We start from the raw sequence: 19,480 nt of genomic DNA, 5'->3' as shown, positions 1-19,480 counted from the left end.
AGCGCACGTTTGATTTGAGGTACAGATTCAAATTCTGTCGAGCTCCCAGAATAACTGTGCAGATTAGGAGTCCGAGTGAACTTTAAGAGCGTTTTACAGGGCAGAGCTCGTCTCCTCGCAGTTCTACACGCTCAGTCTCTCTTTCTTCAGCATGAGTGGGTCAAAATATCAACTGTTTTTTTTCTGCTTGCAGTTATAATGTGTTTTTCCATCAAAGTCTTCACTAAGGGGCAGTGTGCGTGTCCATTAGAAACTGTTCAAAGAGCTGATTTTAAGTTATTTTGACGAGGATCTCTTTATTCAGAGATCCAGAAACGTGCTGCAGGTTTGTGTTTGTGTCGTTCTTTTTTCTGTCTCAGGTCGGACTCGAGCAGAGACGCCTAATGGGCGAGCGGCGTCTTTAACAGAGCAACAGGTTTTCTCCTCCGTTCTGTCGAGCATCTCAACAAACAAGCCTCCTCGCTGAGCTGCTGATATCTGCACTTCTTGTTTGCAGTGTGATTATACACTAAATCATTTTATTGTTGTAAAATATTGATCTTTATCTTGAAATGAAATAATCAGCCGCGGGCCCTCTTCAGAAGAGCCGGGGCATTTCGGGCTGAGCCGGGGGGATTTGTCCGGCCTGATTGTGAGCCGTGTATATGCACGTTCTGTGTTGACTCCACATGCTCGCCAATCCAAAGCCCGTCTCAGGGGGCTCTTCTGGATGAATTCATTAGCGGGCCCTCGGCGGACGGGGACGTGTCTGCGTTCTGCTGCCACACATTCAACGGTTCCGTCCGCCGCTGCAGAATTATGATCGCGCACACCTCGCCGAGTGATCAGGCGAGGCAGGCCGGGTTCATCCAAAACACAAAAGAGGGGATTCGCTCCTCGTTCTGAACCTCAGTTTGTCAGATCCTTTGAGTTTGTGTGTCATTTTCCACGCCGACAGTCTGTTTGAGACGGCTCATGCAAAAATCAGACACCGTAGACAAACCACATTCGTCATGAATTTATTAATTTTTAACAATAATTCACCTGCTGATCAGTTGATTTTCCAGTTAATAATGATCCAAAGATCAGTGTTTTTCTCTGTGAATGCGCAGCTTTGATTCCTTCTTATATTGTTTTATTTTCCTTAGTTTCACAGCGTTACAACAGTGAAATGTGTCCATGTGTCCAGATAGAAGAAGCCCTGAATCTGCTTTCAGGGTGACAGTTCGGTGTTTGTTTCAGATGTTGACTGAATAGACTGAAGATCCCAACTCACAATCTGAGAGGCGTTTTTGTATGAAATGCTTTTATTCTGCTAATTTACAGGAATCCTCAAGAATTCAGACAAATTCAGTCAAACCTCGACCCTGAATAGAATCGAGGAATCAGCGGCAGCAAGTCTTCTGTCTTAAACAACAACCTGCATGCTGCTTGATAATAATAATAATGATCCTGATGACAACATGTGGTTTAATTAATGCATGCTTTGATTTCAGCATCGCTGTTCTTGATATTCGTTTTTTTAAAGATGCTTGAATTCATTTTAAAGTGAACTGACTCCCCAAAATATCCACCTGTGTGAAACACTGCACGAACATGAAGAGTTTAGAATAAAAATGATCAATTATTTTTAAGAATGGTGCTTTAGATTGAAGTTTTGGATTTGACAAATGTCAGCAAAATCCTGTGTAAAATAATCTGATTTCATTTTACGAGTTTTAACTAATTTCATGGTAGTTATTTATTTTTTTTTTATTACAGTCTGATTTGAATCATTGATTGGGATCTGAGCAGCAGTGATTAGTTAATTAGACAATAGACTGAAAATTGATAGGCAACTTTTTAATAATCGATTAAGATTAAGTCATTTGCTCACGTGAAGATTTTCTGTTGCTTTAGTTGACACGAAAAATTGAACATGTTTGGGTTTTGGACATTTGTTCAGCCATCATCATTTTAGAGACTAAAGGGGAAATCAGAGGAGTGATTGATAGGCTAATTGATGATCAAAGTATTGGTTAGTTGCAGTCCTAAATCAGGCAGCAGAAGAGTTTTATAACACTTGTTCACTACGAAGAAATCGTCCGGAGAAGACCACACTGGGTCGAGACGCCGTGAGCTCGCAGCTCTTCCATCTGCGTCAGGTGTTCTGAAGCAGGCCGTAAATGTATTTGGTCGCCGTGGTTTGTGGTCTTTGACCCCGCCGGCTGCAGTCACAAATGAATTTCTCCTCGAGACAAATCATTTCGTCATATTAACATAAATGATTTGTGCGATTATTTCAATGTGGAGATTGGCGCCTCTTCTGCCTTTTATTATGGTAAAGTCCCATATTATCATTTGAATGACCATCTTTGATAATAGAGTGGTGAGGTTGGCTGAGATGTGAGGATTGGTGGATTTATCAGAGGGCCTTGTTTTCTCAGAGGTGGATTGTGGGAAGTGAAGGTCGTTCTTTGGTGTGAGACGTGTTTGTTCAGGAAGGATAAGTGGTGCAAATGCTGGATCTGTGGGATTAGATGGCGTGTTTTTTTTTTTTTTTTCTACTGCTCTTCTTCTCTGCTCCTGCATAAAGCTTTCAAAAACACAGAGCTGAGGACGGGAATTATTTTTGAGATGCAAGAGCCTCTCAGGAGGCGCTGAGGAATATTTTGTTCCCAGATGCTCCAGGGTTCACGGGGCAGTCTGGTTTTGAAGGACTGGCTCGGTTCGTGCTCCATTGTAGCTCAAGCAGCAGAAATCAGCCCCCACACGTCGAAGTTTGGAAGTGTGGCCGCGACAGGCAGGAAGGTAATTTTGGAGTTGGAGCCACTGAGCAGGCAGTTCAGACTCGGTTTAAAACAGGGATCAGGATTCAGGCCTGTGAAGGTTTTTAAATGTCAGCTCAGTCACATTCGCCTGATCAGACTGGATCTTAAGCTTTGTGCTGCAGTGGAATTTTAGTGGAAAAAGGGCAAAGAAAAGCTTTTCTCTGTCCATTTCCTCGTCGTCTCTGAGTGTTTTTTTCTGTCTCCTTTTGTCCCGTTAGCATGTTCGTCTGGACGTCACGTCTAGTCCAGCACTTAAAATGAAATGATAATGAAGAGTTCAGTGGAGAGTAGAAACATTAAATCGAACAGGAAGTCAATCGACAATTTGGATAATTTATCAATCATCATGTTAATCAAACAAAAACACCAAACTCAAACATTTAGCTTTGCTGCTTTTTCTATGTTATAAATTAAATCTTTGTGTGTTCTGGACGACACAGATGATTTGGAGACGTTTCTTTGGGCTCTGGGGAATTGTGAGAGACATTTATTTAACAGCCTGATCAGTGAAACTTAAAGATCTTCGACAGATCAATCATCTATGAGGATAAGGCGTCAGCTGCAGCCTCAGTTAAATGGTAATATTCACATGGCCTGAACGTGGCGTTCCCGTGAAGTCATGGTAAAGTCAGTGATTGTCTCCGTGTGGATTTGCAGGGTTGCGCCTCCTGGAAGTGGTACTTCCCGTTCCACTACGCTCCGTTCGCCTCCGACTTCAAAGACATCAAAGGGATGTTCACGGACTTCGAGAAGGGGACCAAGCCGGTAAGAATGGACTGAAATCTTCATCTGCTGTTTCTCCTCTTCAAAGTCAAACTCTGACAAAGAAAAGTTTTTTGTGATCAAAGCACGTTGAACACGTCGAACACGTCACTCCCGTCAACGCCAGATGGAGGCGTTATTATAGAAATCCTGTAGAGTTCTTAGATAAACAGGTGAAGCTGTGTCTTCAGCAGCGATGCTCCTCTTCCTACCTTGGACACGGTTAATCATCATTACATTGTAGTTCAATGAGTGTGCAAACTGCTTGCGTGTGGTTGTTGTGTGCAGTTCAAGCCGCTGGAGCAGCTGATGGGAGTGTTTCCTGCTGCCAGCGGCAACTTCCTGCCGGAGACGTGGCGAAACCTCATGAGCAGTCCGGTAAGTCGTTGGGCCCAGAATGGGATGCAGAGACACCAGGGGGCCGCTCCGTCTTCAGTCTCTTATTCTAAGTGCTTCTTTTGACACAGGATTCCTCCATCATCGACTTCTACCCCGACGACTTCGCCATTGATCTCAACGGCAAGAAATACGCCTGGCAGGGTGAGTCGCGATAAACGCTGGAGTTGTCCGTTTCATGACACTGAGGAGTCACGCTGAGTGCATTTGTTGACTGTGTGTTTATTTCTTTGTTTATTTTGAAGGCGTGGCCCTGTTGCCTTTCGTGGATGAACGTCGGCTGAGGGCGGCGCTGGCTGACGTCTACCCCGACCTCACGACCGAGGAAGGTGAGCAAAAGCACTTTAAAGCTCTGGATCTCTTTTAATGAACTCTGTAACAGAAGGAGCTTCTCTGCTGAGTTGATTGCGGTTTGACATAAAAGAGCCGTTTTATGACTGACGCTGGAGGAGATGTATTCAGATTTGATTGAATTACAGTTTATAGAGGAGATATCATGCAGGTTACTGTTGGCCCCTCTCCTTCCTTCCTCCTCTCCTCTTCTGTCTTTGCTCGTCTGTTCTTTTATCTCTCGTCTAACCAGCCCTCTCATCCTTCCTTTCCACCGTCCAGTCCAGTAAGGTCAGAGCTCCAGTCTGTCCAGCACTCACTGGTTTTTCCTCCCTGACCACAGCTGCCGTCTGCTCTCTGTTTCAGTGAAAAGAAACAGCTTGGGCAGCGACGTGTTGTTTCTGGGGAAGTGTCACCCGCTCTTCGACTTCATCCACGAACTCTACCGCGCAGAGTCTCTCGAGGTAAACCCGAATCCCGGTCACATCGGGTCCGCTTCAGAGCAGACTCATGGCTAAATAGCAACGACTGAGAATTTTAGTTTAGCTCACAACATGCAGCATCTGAAGGTTTCGCAGTAAGTTTGACACTGAAGCAATTAGTTCCTCACAGTTACGCTGATTCATTGCTTCTTTAGCTTTATGTTAAAGATCCTGATGTGGTGCGATGCATCCTGCAGCTGCACTCAGTCAGCTGCTTCGTCAGCTTCACACGTGTCTGTAATGATAGTCTTCTTCTGTGGTTCAAACTTTCACATCCAGTGAAAGATTTGCATTACTTGCTGCGTCACTCTGCTGCAGATGTGTTTGTGTGGCCGTGCAGGTGTCGCCTCAGTCGGATTTCGTCCTGTTGATTGTGCATTTGTAAAGCGGAGCGATTGCAGTTCAGACTCTTGTTTCGCTCGCTGGGTGAATGCTCGTTAATGAGCATGTCTGCAAAATACAGCAGCGTAGACAGCAGACTGCAGACAGTAATCAGGACTGATCAGGTTTGGACAGACGAGCGTTTTCTTACTTAAAACACGTTCCGAATCTGAAGCTCTGGTCTGCTCAGACATTCACATTTATCTGTTGAGAGTCTCATTAGTGGCAGAGCTCAACATGTATACTTGGTCCTGATGGTGGCACCACAGAGTTGCTCATGTGGGCTTTAAATGAAAAAGGTTTCCCCTTTGAGGAGCAGGAATGTGGTCAAAGACATTCAGAACGTGGCTCCTGTGGTGTTAGATTACAGATATCCTCTGTGCAAAGCTGACACGCTGTCCAAAAAGGAAGCGGTTCATCCTCTGGGGAGCCTTGAAGTAACTGCACATTATTTCAGTTTTCTGTCCATCGTCTGGTAACAGCTGGGAGCAGATGTTCCTCTGCTGCTGGTCTGCTTGACACAGCCTCCACCTTTCTCTCCTGCAGGGCACTGAGATCCCTGCAGAGCTGTGCCATGGAATCCAAGGTACATTAAATCTTGATGACGACCCTATTCTACCAGATAAGTAAGGAACGCCCGCTTTATTCCCACTTTTGTACATTTTGTCCCACGTTCCAGTGTTTTTAACAAGCGCTCTGACCCACTGAAGGCGAGCCGGTCCAGCGTGACGACTCTGACCTGCTGATTTGTTCATCGTTTTTGTGCTTTTCTGTTTGTTTTTTGACATTTTTCCCCCTCAGGGCAGTGGAGTCGCCCATCCCGATGCTGCGCGACATTTCACAGAACAGTGCGATCGGGTAAGGACCGCCTAGCATCGACGCTAGCTGTGTGACAGCAAAAGGAGTGAACACAGAGAGTAGAACGTTGTCGTATTTGTAGGATTTTTGTTTGCAGGTTGAGGTATCTGCCATTTGACGACACTTCATAAACACTCGTCCAAGTCTAAAAAGGACGGGTGCTCATGCTGGTTTTTGTTTGTGCGCTGACGGCGTAGCAGCTTGAGAGGATGGATCCTCTGTGTTCAAACATACAGCGTGCTGAAAGTCGGTCTGCGCTTTCAAATGCTTGTACTTGAACTCTGACTCTGCATATGCATGTCTGCCTGGAACAAAGAATGATTGGAGTGCAAATGTTCAGATAATGGAAAGCTGAAGTCAAGTGCCAGAGGAGGTGGACACAAAAAGAGGAACACCTGTAAGTTTAAAGCAGACAAATCCAGTAGCCGCACGGCAGATCCTTTCTTTTGGAGGCTGATAACTACATGTGCAAGGAGTCATTATCAGATTCGTTTCATTGTTATTCAGTTAATCCTTTAAAATCGTTTTATCTGAACAGCTGCCTAAAACCCAAAGATGGTCCAATTACAATAATATACAAGTGAGAAAAGCAGCATATCCTCTCACTGAGAAGCTGGAACTGTTTGCTGTTTTTGCTTGAGAAATAACTGAACTCGTTATCGATGGCGATAAATACTCCAACCATCAGCCTTTTTTTTGTCTGGGCCACTTAGATGTAGTGAATTGTTTCATGTGGTCAGGTGTTCCTCTTATTTTGTCCAGCCCTTCTGTGTAAACTACTTGCAATTTTAACACAGATCTCACCTTTAACACAAAGAGGTTTGAGATGAGCATAAAAAACCTTCACACACAGTTCAAAATCACATTGGACTGAACACTGACCGCTAACAGTACTCAGTATTCTGTGTACAGGTACTTTAAGACCTCTCGTTCAGATGTATTTTGTCTGCCTGCCTGCCAGTGAGCATAGCTGCAGAGCGGCATATTTTTAGGCACATGACAGCGCTGAGCCATGTGTTTCTTTACACCCACCCGTCATTAGAATAATGCGAGTGTGCGGCTGAAAAGACATTCAGGAACATGTTGAAAATCACGGGGTGAAGTAGACGAGGCAGGTTGAGAAGAAAATGACAACACTTCATCGGAGAATAATCCTCCACATCGCACATCTCAAACTCAGGATCCCTGTGCTGAAGGGGACGTTTTCCTTTTAAAAATGTGAGCTAATGGAAATATTTCTGACTGTTTTTGTTGAAAAATCTTTCCTTCTGCTTTCCAGAGTGAAGTTCAAGGATCCTCAGTATGCAGATGACTTTGTGTTCAAAGCGGTCCTCCTTCCTGGAGCCAAGTGAGGGTTTTTCTTTGTTAAACTTATCTATCTCAGAAAGGCTTTTCTTCATTTAGGTGACATTCTGTATTTTTGTTCCTGTCCACAAATCCCATCAAAAGACCGTAACCAAGAATGTGTGAGTGCTTCTCTCAGCACTTGACTTGCCCTCTCTGTCTGTGGCGTTCAGCTTCGAGCCCGTTGGTTTTTATTGAAGATATAAATCCCACAAACACACTGACTCGTTTTTAACAACAGTCCAGTAAATTCCTACAAGAGCTGCTTCCTGTAGCTTTTAACAGACGTTATTCAAACAGGTGGAAATGTTGAATTTGTTGGGGACTATTTTCAGCAGCGGATTAATCCACATGTGGTCCTCCAGTGAGTGTTTGCTGGAGGGTGTGTGTCACAACAGTGTGACTCACTGATGATGATGAGTAGTGACCCAACCCCGCAGTGACGTCCTCAAAATGTTCATTTTGTTTGACCTTTCGTCAAAATACACAGAGTCTTCAAATTAAAGCAGTATTGTACAAGAATTGGCATTTTTTCCACGACAGTTTCAAAGTGTGATTCGGTTTTAGCGGGTCTGTACGTGTGCATGTTACTACATTACTTGGCTAACACCCCCAAATGTCAAGAACCCAAGACACAACAGAACAGGCCAGCTAATATCACATACTAGTCCAAAGGCAAGAAGGCCAGCTCGGCGTCTCTTGCTGCCAGTCAGCTAGCTGCACGGCTAACTGAGCTAACTCGCTAATGGCAGCAGTTAGCGGTTAAGTAACAAGTGAAGCTATCTGTCCCATTTTATGTAACAGCATTGATCGCAGTAATTAAGTAAATGAAATGAAGACTTGGTTTTAAAGATCTTACCAGATCACGCTTCATCACATTTTATTATTTCCTTCTTTTATCTGGAGCAAACAGAAACAGCCGGCTCACCTGAGACGACACTCGAGTTAAAAACAAACAGTAAAAAGAGCTTTATGTTAAAATGAAGCTTTAAGTTTAAGTTTTTTTTTGTCACTGATCGTCTTTACTGTTGTTTTTTCAGGATGCCCAATAAGGTCCTGAAGCCAGGGGACTGGGAGAGGGGGAACAGGGAACCATGGAGGCCCCAGCTGGGCTTCAACCCAAACAGGCAGCAGGCTCACCTGGACCAGTCCGCCTTCCGGTCTCTAAGGTAGGTTTACCTGTTACCTGTCATATCTGTCCATCTCCAGGGTCGAGTAATGCATTAACTTTGACTGAGTCCTCACTTCTGCATCTGCTTTCAGACAGATGATTGGAATTTAAGACACACAAAACCTCTTTTTTTGTCAGTCTATCACCTCTTTTATCAGTATCACCTCTGGAAATGCAGTAGATGTGTTCACAGTGCACAAATGCAGACAGATAGAAGTGCATGTTTTAGTCTAACAGACCCGTACAGTCAATATCCACAAACATGACATCAGTCTAATGAAACACACCCTTATAAACACATCAGTTTGTAAAATGTTTCCTTTTCATGCTGCTTAATAAACAGAGAAATATCTAAAAGTCAGCTCACACCTGCCTCCAAAGCGCCCTGCAGGGTGTGATGATATGATTTCATAGTGAGGAGTGTTTAACAATGACTGCTGATTCTGCAGTGACTCAGTGTTCAGATTTTACAGTATTTTCAAACAGAAAACGTGTTTAAATGTTTGTGTCCCCCCTAACGCTCCCCATTAACCAGCCATCCTTGATTATGATCTAAGCTCTCTCCTCCACACGTTGATATTATCATTAAGGAAATGTGAATAATTGAACATCTGGCTCGGCCCGACTGTAGCGTGTGTGGGAATTAATTATGCACGGATTCGAAGAAACACAATGTATTCCAATTTTTTCTCCTTTTTCCCACTAAACTAAGTCGTTAATTCAGTAATTCAGGCGGTTTTGTGCCTTGATGGGGCCAAACAGGCAGGTGCTCAGAGGCTGTGAGCAAGAAAAGGAAAAGAAAATGGTCTTTTTGTCGCTTTCATTTCAAATCATTGACTGTTGGGTGGAGGCAGGGATGTGGTTTAAGTCCAGTCCGAGACCTGAAGCCAGTATTGGACTTCATCCGGTCAGTGGTGCAGCTCTGATATGATGGAGGCTGCTTGATGACAGAATGTCAACAGTAAAACAAATATTTGGCCTTAAATGTCAATACAGTACTTTAAATCAGCGGCTCAGGACTCGTCTTTAAGAAGAAACCTTTCTGTTTAGCAGTCCAGAGCGTGGCAGACACACCTGACAGTAAAAAATGCCTTTGGGAAGTAAAACGTCACCTTGATGGAGAACAACTTTTGCCATCGTCATCTTCAAATGTGTGCAAGCTGACGTTCGTGGTAGATTATTGTGCAGCGTGAACCTCGTACGTCTGCTGTCTGAATGACGTGGCTCTCCTCCAACCTAAAAGAAGCCTCAGTGGGAGAATTAATGCAGATTTAGAGGCTTTTTTTCTGTTGTTGAATTCGATTCTGCAGTAAAACTTGTTTTCTTGCTTTAGTCACAATCTGAACAGAAACCAACACGGCAGAGGACAGTACAGCAGCACGCCTCCACCAGGCAACTACCAACAAGGACACTACCGTCCTCACCACGGCGGAGGCCACCAGTCTTTCCATCGTAAGACACACACACACACACACACACACACACATCCTGAGAGGTGTTGAACTACAGTAGTAAAGCTTATTTGAATTAATCTCTGCTGTATTTGCATCACAGATTGGCTGATTTTGTTGGAACATTGATAAAATACAGGGATGTCCTGGTGTAAATCAGCCATGTTTGGAAATGACATGCCTGTCTGAACAGCCTGCTGTTCATTAAGTTCACAGTTTTATTTGATTTGATGCAGTTAAGGTTGGACAAAAGTGAGAAAATCCAAAGTGCTGGCTGCTGGTGTTTGCAGAGGACATTTAAGAAAGAAGGAAAACTGTGCATTCAACGTCAAATAAATGTGTCCATGTCGCTCAGAGCAGTTAAAGAAGCTCCGAAAACTCTGTCGCTGAAGCTGAACCGCAGAACACAAACCTATTCACCATCACACCTGATGCATGTGCAACGTCTTTGTCTCCATTTCCCTGCCTGGATCTCTGCTATCACCATCACATAATAGCGAAATGCCAAAGACGACCTGAAGAATAGGTTTGACTTAATAAAAGCGTGATGAAGTGTAACAGAAGGTCAAACACGGCGTTGTGACGCAGCGCTCACATTCGGACGTGGTGGCACAAACATCTGAGCTCCTTCAAACAGACATCAGGTGTGTTTGACCAGATGTAGTTGGAAGTTTTGTAAAAAGTAAAATTGCTGTCAAGCTGCTGTTTCCCGGGTCATGAATGAATGCTCAAAGTGGGTGAATTGTTGGATTCGCAGCCACAGCCTTGCACGGAACAATGTGCTATGAGTTCATGTCTTATTACAAACCTCCTTATTATTCGGGTCCCATTAAATTCAGCTGATGTTTTCTTTTGGCTCGCCGTGTCACCTCCTTCATTCAGCCGGCCATGAAAGGAGAGGTCATTGTGTTGTGCTACTCTTATTAGAAGTGTTTCTGCTTCCTGAGTGAGAAATCTAAAATATTACACAGTTAAGATTTGGTGCTTTCATGTCCCTTGTGTTCCTGGTCAATACGTTTTCTAGTTTTTCTTCCACAAACTGCTGATGGACATAAAATTCTGCTCAATGTCTGTTGAAACGTAGTGAAGAGAGATCGTACATCTCGTACTCTTACAGCTGTTCGTCCTCTAAGAAACTCTCAGACTTTTCTTCATGATGACTCCCTGCCGGAGATAAATGGACATTATTAGCACAATACACAGAAACAAGAGATGCTTGTTGCTCAGCAATGAGCTAATTTAAAGATGAAAAGTACGGAAATCAATACACAATACACATCCACCAGGTCGTTGAAAATAGCCCTTATTTAACAAAGTGAGACACTCTGTCATACCGAGCGCTGAATCGGGTTTCATGTTAAACCGTGTTTGGATTAATCCTGTAGTATTATTTAACTAATCTGTGTCAAAGTTTAGGCTTGAATATAGTGAGAGTCATCACTGTGAGCTGTTGATTTACAAAGTTCGTCACTTTGGGATCAGCTAGGATCAGATCCTTCGTTCATTGCACTCTTTCGTTGCAGTGCTGAACTCGGCCAAAGAGATTTTTTGAGGGAGGACCTTCACTCTGTTTTTGTAGTTCCCACAACTCCATCAGAGTCATAACGTCTTCTTGGTAGCTGATCGCATTGTGTCAGTATCAGGAGTTCTTCAGTCAGTTTTTCACTCATACTGATGATCAAAGCTGAGCAGGACCTGAAGTCTTTGGATCAGGTCGGGTTTAGTAGCTGCAGCTGTTATTTCAGTGTGCAGGATACACGTTTAATCGTGCCTAAAGCTTGATGAGGACATCCACACTCGTGTTCGGATCTCTGGTTTGAAGCAAAGATCGCGTGCAGATGAAGCAGCGGGTTTCAGACAGCCGTGTGACCTGCCGGAGTGTCCTTGAGCCAGAACATACAGCATCGTCTGAATGCCTGAGCATAAACACAAGAGACAAACAGACATTAGGAGATACGGTTATCATTTCGCTCAGAGGAAAGCACACACAGCTGCCAAACTGTCTCTGGAAGACACAAATAATGTAGGTATATGATTAAATGGCTGCCTTTTGTCGGTCACGTGACGGGTGGTTGAACAGCTCGTCACATATGGAGGCAGAATCTCTTTCCCGGCTCCTAATCACGCTCTGAGCCGAGCCCGGCCTCGGCCCCCTGCTCCTCTGCCAGCTCTTCTCCAGTTTGACTTTGATGTGCCAATTTGCAAGTAGATGAATAATCTCATCTGCCCGCTGATAGCGTGCGGGGGAGTCGTAGCTATTCTGGTGGCACTTGACACAAATGGGGGTTTTTGGCTCCTCCGGATTGCGGCAGCACCTCCTCTGGCCTCTGCCGCTCGTTCTTAATGTTAAACTTGCCAATTAGCGGCCAAAGACGTTCTTTTTTTTTTTTTTTTTTTTTTAATCTCGCTCTGCATTTTTTCCGTCGTCGCTTTGCTAACAAACAGGAATCTTTGTAAATGTTCGGTGTGGCTCGTCGGTGACTGTCTGATTCTGGTGACAGGATCGTTTTTGTTAGATGAGGTTTATCAAGTGCCCGGAGCCTAAGCGCCGTAGTTGAAGGTAGCACTGATATTAGATTTGACTTCTGCTGATTTTAGGCTGTTTAAGGTTCTAAACCTTTGACCTTTTCTGCTTTCATTTTGGTCTGAAATAAGGTTTTTAGATATCAGCAGCTGGAAGAATTAGACTTTTTTTAATAACACGAATGACTGGTGGAATTTATTGTTTAACACTGAAGGTAAAAACTGGACTTATTGTGGGTCTGCGATGATATTGGCGTCCACAGGACTGTGAGTATCCAGACAAGTAGACCTTGTCCTGCAGCAGGAGGCTCGCTTTTGTCCGGATTACACTTTCTCAGGGCCAATCCTCTGCTCGGCCAGTAATCACTGCAGGCTTTGCTCCTCTGGGCTTTTGTGTTTTTGGGGGGGTTGGTTGCTGATTAGCGTTGTGGGAGACCCGGGCCCGTAATGAGACTGTCGAGTGGCTCCGCTGGACACAGTGGCCCCCTCTGATAAAAGCATCCGGGAGGATCCCGTTTGATTGGGTGTGTGATGCGCTGTGAAGAGGGTTGAAACCAAAGTTAACTTCCCCCTTTGACGGCGCTGCTACCTCCTGCAGTGATGTGTCAACACGCTGCCTCTGAAACACGCCGCAGGGCTTTTGTGCGCCGCAGCCAGACCAGCTGGTGTTTAATAACCAGCCGGGGAGTCTCTGCTGGTGGCCATTATTGTCTTGACACGCAGTGACACCAAATTTTAACCAGGGCAGCAAAGTAACGGATTCATCCAGCGGCCACAGTGGCTGATAAGCCTCCGAACTCCCCAGCCACTTCAGAATAACAACTGCACATAATAGCTGTTCGCACTGGCTGGTAAACCAACTTCAACAACAAAGAGTCACCAAAGCGTGGCCTTGGTGATTACAGTGTTTCCATCCTCTGTATTTTTCTGTGATGTCAAAAGAAACTCAGAAATGTTTCATAAAACATTAGATTTACTTTGAGGCTTCTTAAACTCGAGCATCAGTCCAGGAGACTGCTGTCGTTTCTGCTCGGCTCACTTTTAATACTCATATTGACTGAAGCTCTGCAGCAGCAGCAGCAGCAGCGATGCAGCTTTGAGACGATGCATCAGAGACCTCGACAGAGACGTTTGCTGCCGCAGGTCAGAAGGGGTTCAGGTGCTTCACAATAACTCAGTATTCTTGTTTATCAGTGGCCTTGTAGCCTGTGCTCGAGTTATTTAATGACAAAATTCTGTTCCCCAAATAATAAGACTGAGGCCACTGTAATAGTGTTTGAGGTTTGCTGATTAAATCCAGACATAAAGAGTGGAGTACAGTTAATGCAGAGAAGATCTGAAGCCATTTAGTGATCTATAGAGCTTCATAGCTTATTGAGTATCAAACCAAATGTGTCCGTCACGTCTGATTCTTTGTCACTTTCTTAACTTAACACACGACCGACAGCGTTGCTCCCTCAGCTGTCCTTCATGTCCAGGTTTGTATTCTCGCCCAGCAGCGGTGGCAGATGCCGTTTTGGGAGCTTGTTTGTCTGCTTTGTCAGGCAGACAGAAAAGTTGCCGTCCTGCTTCTGTTACCAGACCTGAGCCGGCCGGACGGGAGCTGAGTCAAATAGTCGCTGAACTAATTGAAAAGAGGTGGAGAGAGACGTTTAGTTGTTTAGCGCGGTTGTAATCCCTGCATTAATACAGTGGACGCAGCGTGTTTTAAGGATTTAAAGCGTAATCCTTTGTTGGCTTTTATCCGGCGCAGACTGGAGGTCTATACACTTTCAGATTATTGTTAATTAAGGAGATTGACAGGTGTCCACTTGTAATTCTCTCTTTTGAGTCATCGCTGGCGACAGGGAAAAGAAGGCCGGAGTGTTGTGGAGTTATAATTGGAGCCCAACTGGGTGGTCCACTTAAAGTTTGTTGGTGGAGGAGATAATCAAACATGAAAACTGAATGACAAAAACAAAATGATAATGCGCCAACAGCAGTCTGCCTGCTGGCTGGTAATTGTGTCTTTTACTTCATTTTGCTGCAGCCTACAGAGATCTGGTGGAATATTCGCTGTTCGACTTGCCTTTCAGCGATCAGGTCATAAACAAATGACTTGTTTTTCAACCATTTCAGTGGTTTTCGTGAAAATCAAGAAGTCCACTGGTATCTTAGAGTTACACTCCGGCGTGTTTCCCTGGTATTTGACCATTATCAGTCATCAGATGGTCCCACAGCCTCCTCCAGCGTGATCGAGATTCCTTTCAGACCAAAGATCTGTAGACCTGCAGTGACCTTTATTTCCTCGTTCTTTCCTTTTGGCTGTTTTTTGTTTTCATTTGTTGGTTTGTTATGTTGTATTTCTAATTATACTTGCAAAATAGGGTCGCCATGTAAAACTAATGCAACAGAATCTGATAACTCGTTAATCCTTTTTGACATAAACTCAACTGAAAACAGCACAAAGTCAATATATTTAATGTCTGAGCTCATCAGCCTAATTGATTTCTGTAAATATCTGCTTATTGTGGATCTGATGCAGCAACACATTTTAAACCAGTTGGGGCAGGAGCAACAAAACACCTGTTTGGATCATTCCACAGGTAAACAGGCTCACTGGTAACAGGTGAGAGGATCACGGTTGGGTATGAAAGGGCCATCGTGGAAAGGCTCAGTCACTCACGAGCGAGGAAGGAGCGAGGGTCGCCACTTTGTGATGATGGAAACTTGCTGCATTGGGAGCTTAAAAATTTAGATAAGAATTTCAAACCGGAAAATAAAAACAAGACTAAGAGTCTACAGTCATGCTAACCGCTCTGTGAGACTGTTGAGCTAAATGCTAACGTCGGCATGCTAGCGTGTTGATGTTCAGTAGGTACGTTTTCCATGTTCATCATGTTTAGCATGCTAACATTAGCTATGGCTGAGGCTAATGGGATTATCATGACCGCACAAAGTTAGCAGCGTAGCGCTCTGCCGGTCTTTTAGGCCATTTGATGCTAATGTCATCAGTTGGTGAACATTCGGTCCGGCTCCCCTCGGAGGGTGTGAGGGTGAGGAAGCTCTGTGGACTCCACTGGACAACAACAACTGATGGAAGTTTGGAGTTGAAATCATTTCAGATTGAAAGTGCTGAAGGTCTCAAACGTTGGTACAGGTGCACCTTCTCCTGTGGCGTTAAGGCCCCGTCTCGTTCGTACGTAACGCTGAGAAACGACACCTCTGATCATTTTTGCAACATTTGCTTTAAACATTCCTTTTCTGCTGATCGACTTGTGATCGATCGAATCGTTTTACTTCTAGAATGATATAAATGTTGCAGAATGTTTGGTCCCGGCCTGAAGATGGACGAGTATCTCCGCTCGGTGTTGGATTGATCCCGTAACATCCGCGTCGGCGTCTGTGAACCTGATTTTTACTCCGACTCCTTCCCGGGTTTGTGGCTCTCCGGGTCCTTTCATGGCCCCCTTCACCCACCCTGAGCAGAGCCACTCAGCAGGCCTGCCCCTATAAACAAACAAGTCCGCGGCTCGCAGCTGGTCATCGCCTTGGCAACAGTGAATCTGGAAGAAGCCGTTAGCCCCCCCCCACCTCCCCCCGCCATCTTTTTTTTTTTTTTAAAGTGCGCCTTTGTGAAGGGCTTGCAGCGATGGAACCAGGGTACTTGAGGCGTCCACAATGCTGCCGGCTGAATGCTTATTTCATTTTCTGAACAAAAAATGCAAATGTGGCGCTCTGGTTCTCCCTCTTCCACCCCCACCCCCCCTCCTCCACCCCCCCACCCTCCACCTCCAGAGCCCGCCGTGATTCGACGTTTGAAAGAGCTTAATTTTATCATGACAACTGATTTGTTCTGTATCCATGACAGAAATGAAATAGTTGGTATTTTTCTTTCTTTTTTTAATCTTCAAGGTTAAAGCTGACTTGAATTGGGTTAATTAGTATCGATGTTTAATGTCAAATCCCTCCAGTTTTGGCTCCTAAACACTGAAAATGGAGGATTTTCTCCGGTTTCGTTGCAGTTTTGCTCAGAAAAGTCGACTCAGGTGACATGAAACATTTCTTTTTTTGTCCTGTGGAGCGTTTAAACTGAACCACCTGCTGAAGTTTGAAGTCAGACTGACAGAGTAAGAGCTGCTGCTTTCATGTTGCTTTAGAAACATTCAGATTCAGATCAAATTTAGGACAAATCGTCTTTCCTCGCCGAGCCCTCTGCTCCGTGGAAAACTTCAAACTCATTCCAGCAGAACCACTTGTGAACATGTCGTCTTTTGTCCTCTGCAGATTCCAGGCAGGACAGTTTGCTGGGAGCGCCTCCCCCCTTCAACCAGCCCCAGTTTCCAAGGTGAGTCCTGGTCCGTCCGCTTTCTCCAAATCTGCCTTTTCTGGTTGTGTTGGGAGGTAAAGTTCACGGCCCGTGACCTCTTTTATCTCTCCGAAAAAGAAAATTACCTCAGTTTACATCCTGTTACTCTTCAGTTGGATTTAGTCTTTGTGATGTTGTCAACCAAGGACTTTATCGACCACTCTGTACAAAAAACAGCCTTTTTTTAAACTTTGTTAATGTCAGAATTGTTATTTTGCAGGAACATTTCCCTTCCTTTTCCTCTCTGTGTGGCTTCTTTTTACAACCGCAGGTAGAGCTCGTGCATTAAACATGTCACGGCCCTGGTTTGTGCTCGCTGTGGCTCGTCTCCGTCTAAATCCCTCCGCAGATTTCCAGCCTTTCTCCGCCGGCGCTCGGCCTTCCTCTGTCGGGGGGCTTTGCTGCCGCCGAATTAAGATTTTTCCCCGTCGCTCTAAAACAAATTTCTCTCGAGGAGGTTTGTGCAACTTAATGAGGCATCACTAATGCCGTTGGAGGCTGCCGTTCCCTGCGCCGCGGCCGCACAGCTCAGCTATTGATTCCAGCTCCAGGCCTCTCCAAAGTCCTAATCAGGTTCCTCTGGTTCAACTTTTCAGGCCCATTGTGGCTCAGTGTCACCTCAGGTCAGTAGTTATTAGCCGCCACTGAAAACAGTTTCTTAAACTACTCGGGACCGGACCAAATGAAATGCAGGAGGAACTTGGAGAGAGGGGATTATGGATTCCAGCGCTCGGTTAAGTCCGCCGCTGGCCGGAGTGTGACATGGTTCAGTAATGAGGGATGGGGCTGCTGCTCCGAGTCCCGTCTCTCCTCATTGTCACTAAGAAGAGACTTTTAATATCACTGTTGCATTGACACATTGTCCGGCGGCGGTTTGGAGGGCCGTGGCGTGCCGACTCTTCACTCGGTCCCACGGACGCAATGCGGCCGCCTCATTTGAGGGATGAGGGCGATCCGAGCCATATGTGAATATGCTTCATTTCATACTCGCCGCTCTTTCATGTGCGTGGACGCCAAGTCATCCGAGAGGAGAGGCGGTTTTATCTCTTTGAGAGCTCGATCCCTCAGTAAACGCCCGTCGATGGGGATTTTAGGGAGGTCACTTCAAAGCAGAGGCCGCCTCTCTTTATCTGCTGGCTGGAGATTCCCCACAACATGAATCAGTGTGAAGCGGTGAAATCAGACTTCCTGCTTCTGATCAAACGCTTCCTGATCTCAATCATAACTTCACTCACTTTAAACCACGTTTTATTCTTTTTTTACAGCTGCACCTCACGACTGTTTCATCCTCTAATCTGCAGATTAAGATGTTTTTCTGTGACTGAATCGATCAATCAGTTATGAAAGTATTTCTCGTGCTTTCAAGTTCTGCTCTGTTACACCTGCACTTCTTAAAACACCGTTAATTACTGAGGTTTGTCTTCTTTTATTACATGGAGCCACGTTTATAGTGAATGATTGTAAAAGTAGCATCTTGGTCCTGTGAACAAAGCAGGTAGAACTTCAGATTTCAGTGTTTTAAAAAGTACAGAACAAGCTGCAGCGTGGCCAGCAAGCTGCTTTTGATTCACCTCTGCTCATTAATTCACATCAGTTAAAAGTATCGAGTCACTGTTGAGGACAAAAACAGTCAAATGAATAAAACAGTGATTCTGTCAACATGCCGGTGACCTCGTCCTCCTGGTTTAACCTGTTTTAACCCACAGAAAAACATTTCTGAGTTGAAATCTCTGAGAGCACGGCGTTGTCGTGTGCCTCCTGACCGGTGCTGAAGTGTATTAACTGCGTCAACAGATTCAGGGATGCTGGAGTCTCTGCGGCGGTTCAGTTTCAGTGCAGGTACCTCTTCTTCCAAGGTCCCTCCATCCACTTCAGACAGAAACAGCCCGGAGCTCCGCTGCTGGAGAGCATATGTAGAAATTTAAGGCCTTGTTGGAGAGTACTTAACGGGGCGTTTCAGAGGCTCACAGATGTGATGTGTTGGTGTCTCCAGGCAGCAGCAGCAGCAGCAGCAGTACGGAGGCGGGGGTCACGGCTGGGATCGAGCCATGCAGTCGCAGCGGTCGGCCTACGTGCAGAACATGAGCCGCGGGCAGGGAGGGGCCGGGCCGGGCGGCTACCAGCAGCGCTACGAGCACCGCAGGGACGACTGGCACAATCGCCGGGACGATCGCAGGGATGATCGGGATGGCCGGGGACAGCAGCATCAGGTAAAGGCTTCAGATCCGTCGGTGAGGTCAGCTCTGACGAGCCGGGGGCGGAGTTAACGCTTCTTCTTCAGCTCAAAATACCCGTCAGGAAAGTTACGTAAGACTTCAGAGCTTCAGTGGCTTCACGCGTTTCCTGTCCGAGCTGAGAGCTCCTGTCAGTCCTCTCAGCCTGTTCTAAGTTAGTGAAGCTCCTCTGAGGTCATCGATTCGATCCGAGTGGACAAACTGAATCTGAGACGCCTTTTTCTTCACAGTATGAAGTTTCCATCCTGTTTGACTTTTTCATTTCATTTATTCTCTGAAAGAGCATCAGTGTTGAAGTTGGTTTCAGAAGAAGGTTTAATGCATGTTAATATTTTTAATTCAATTAATCAACTCATTGTTTAGTTTTTTTTAAGTGTGTTAAATGTTAATTAAAAATTGTAAAAAAAAAAA

At 45.1% G+C, this 19,480-nt stretch overlaps 1 protein-coding gene across 5 annotated transcripts in view; it reads left to right on the top strand.

Annotated features, from left to right (window-relative positions):
• Nucleotides 1–19,480, top strand: part of xrn2 (5'-3' exoribonuclease 2) — a 31,636-nt gene that overhangs the window by 10,785 nt on the left and 1,371 nt on the right. The window contains exons 19-30 of one of the 5 annotated variants that reach the window (XM_076756167.1): nt 3,447–3,554; nt 3,840–3,929; nt 4,019–4,091; nt 4,193–4,276; nt 4,644–4,741; nt 5,687–5,766; nt 5,942–5,998; nt 7,278–7,346; nt 8,383–8,511; nt 9,847–9,965; nt 16,754–16,814; nt 18,829–19,045. In XM_076756167.1, coding sequence (XP_076612282.1) covers nt 3,447–3,554; nt 3,840–3,929; nt 4,019–4,091; nt 4,193–4,276; nt 4,644–4,741; nt 5,687–5,766; nt 5,942–5,998; nt 7,278–7,346; nt 8,383–8,511; nt 9,847–9,965; nt 16,754–16,814; nt 18,829–19,045 — 1,185 coding nt within the window. Of the gene's footprint in view, nt 1–3,446; nt 3,555–3,839; nt 3,930–4,018; nt 4,092–4,192; nt 4,277–4,643; nt 4,742–5,686; nt 5,767–5,941; nt 5,999–7,277; nt 7,347–8,382; nt 8,512–9,846; nt 9,966–16,753; nt 16,825–18,828; nt 19,046–19,480 lie in introns of those variants that run through there. The other 4 variants (XM_076756168.1, XM_076756169.1, XM_076756170.1 and 1 more) reach the window with 4 other exon arrangements.

This window comes from Chaetodon auriga, chromosome 18, assembly GCF_051107435.1.
Source record: "Chaetodon auriga isolate fChaAug3 chromosome 18, fChaAug3.hap1, whole genome shotgun sequence".
NCBI classification, from domain to species: domain Eukaryota; kingdom Metazoa; phylum Chordata; class Actinopteri; order Chaetodontiformes; family Chaetodontidae; genus Chaetodon; species Chaetodon auriga.
Note: the sequence above shows the minus strand (reverse complement) of the source record. Positions and strands in the feature narration are given on the sequence as shown.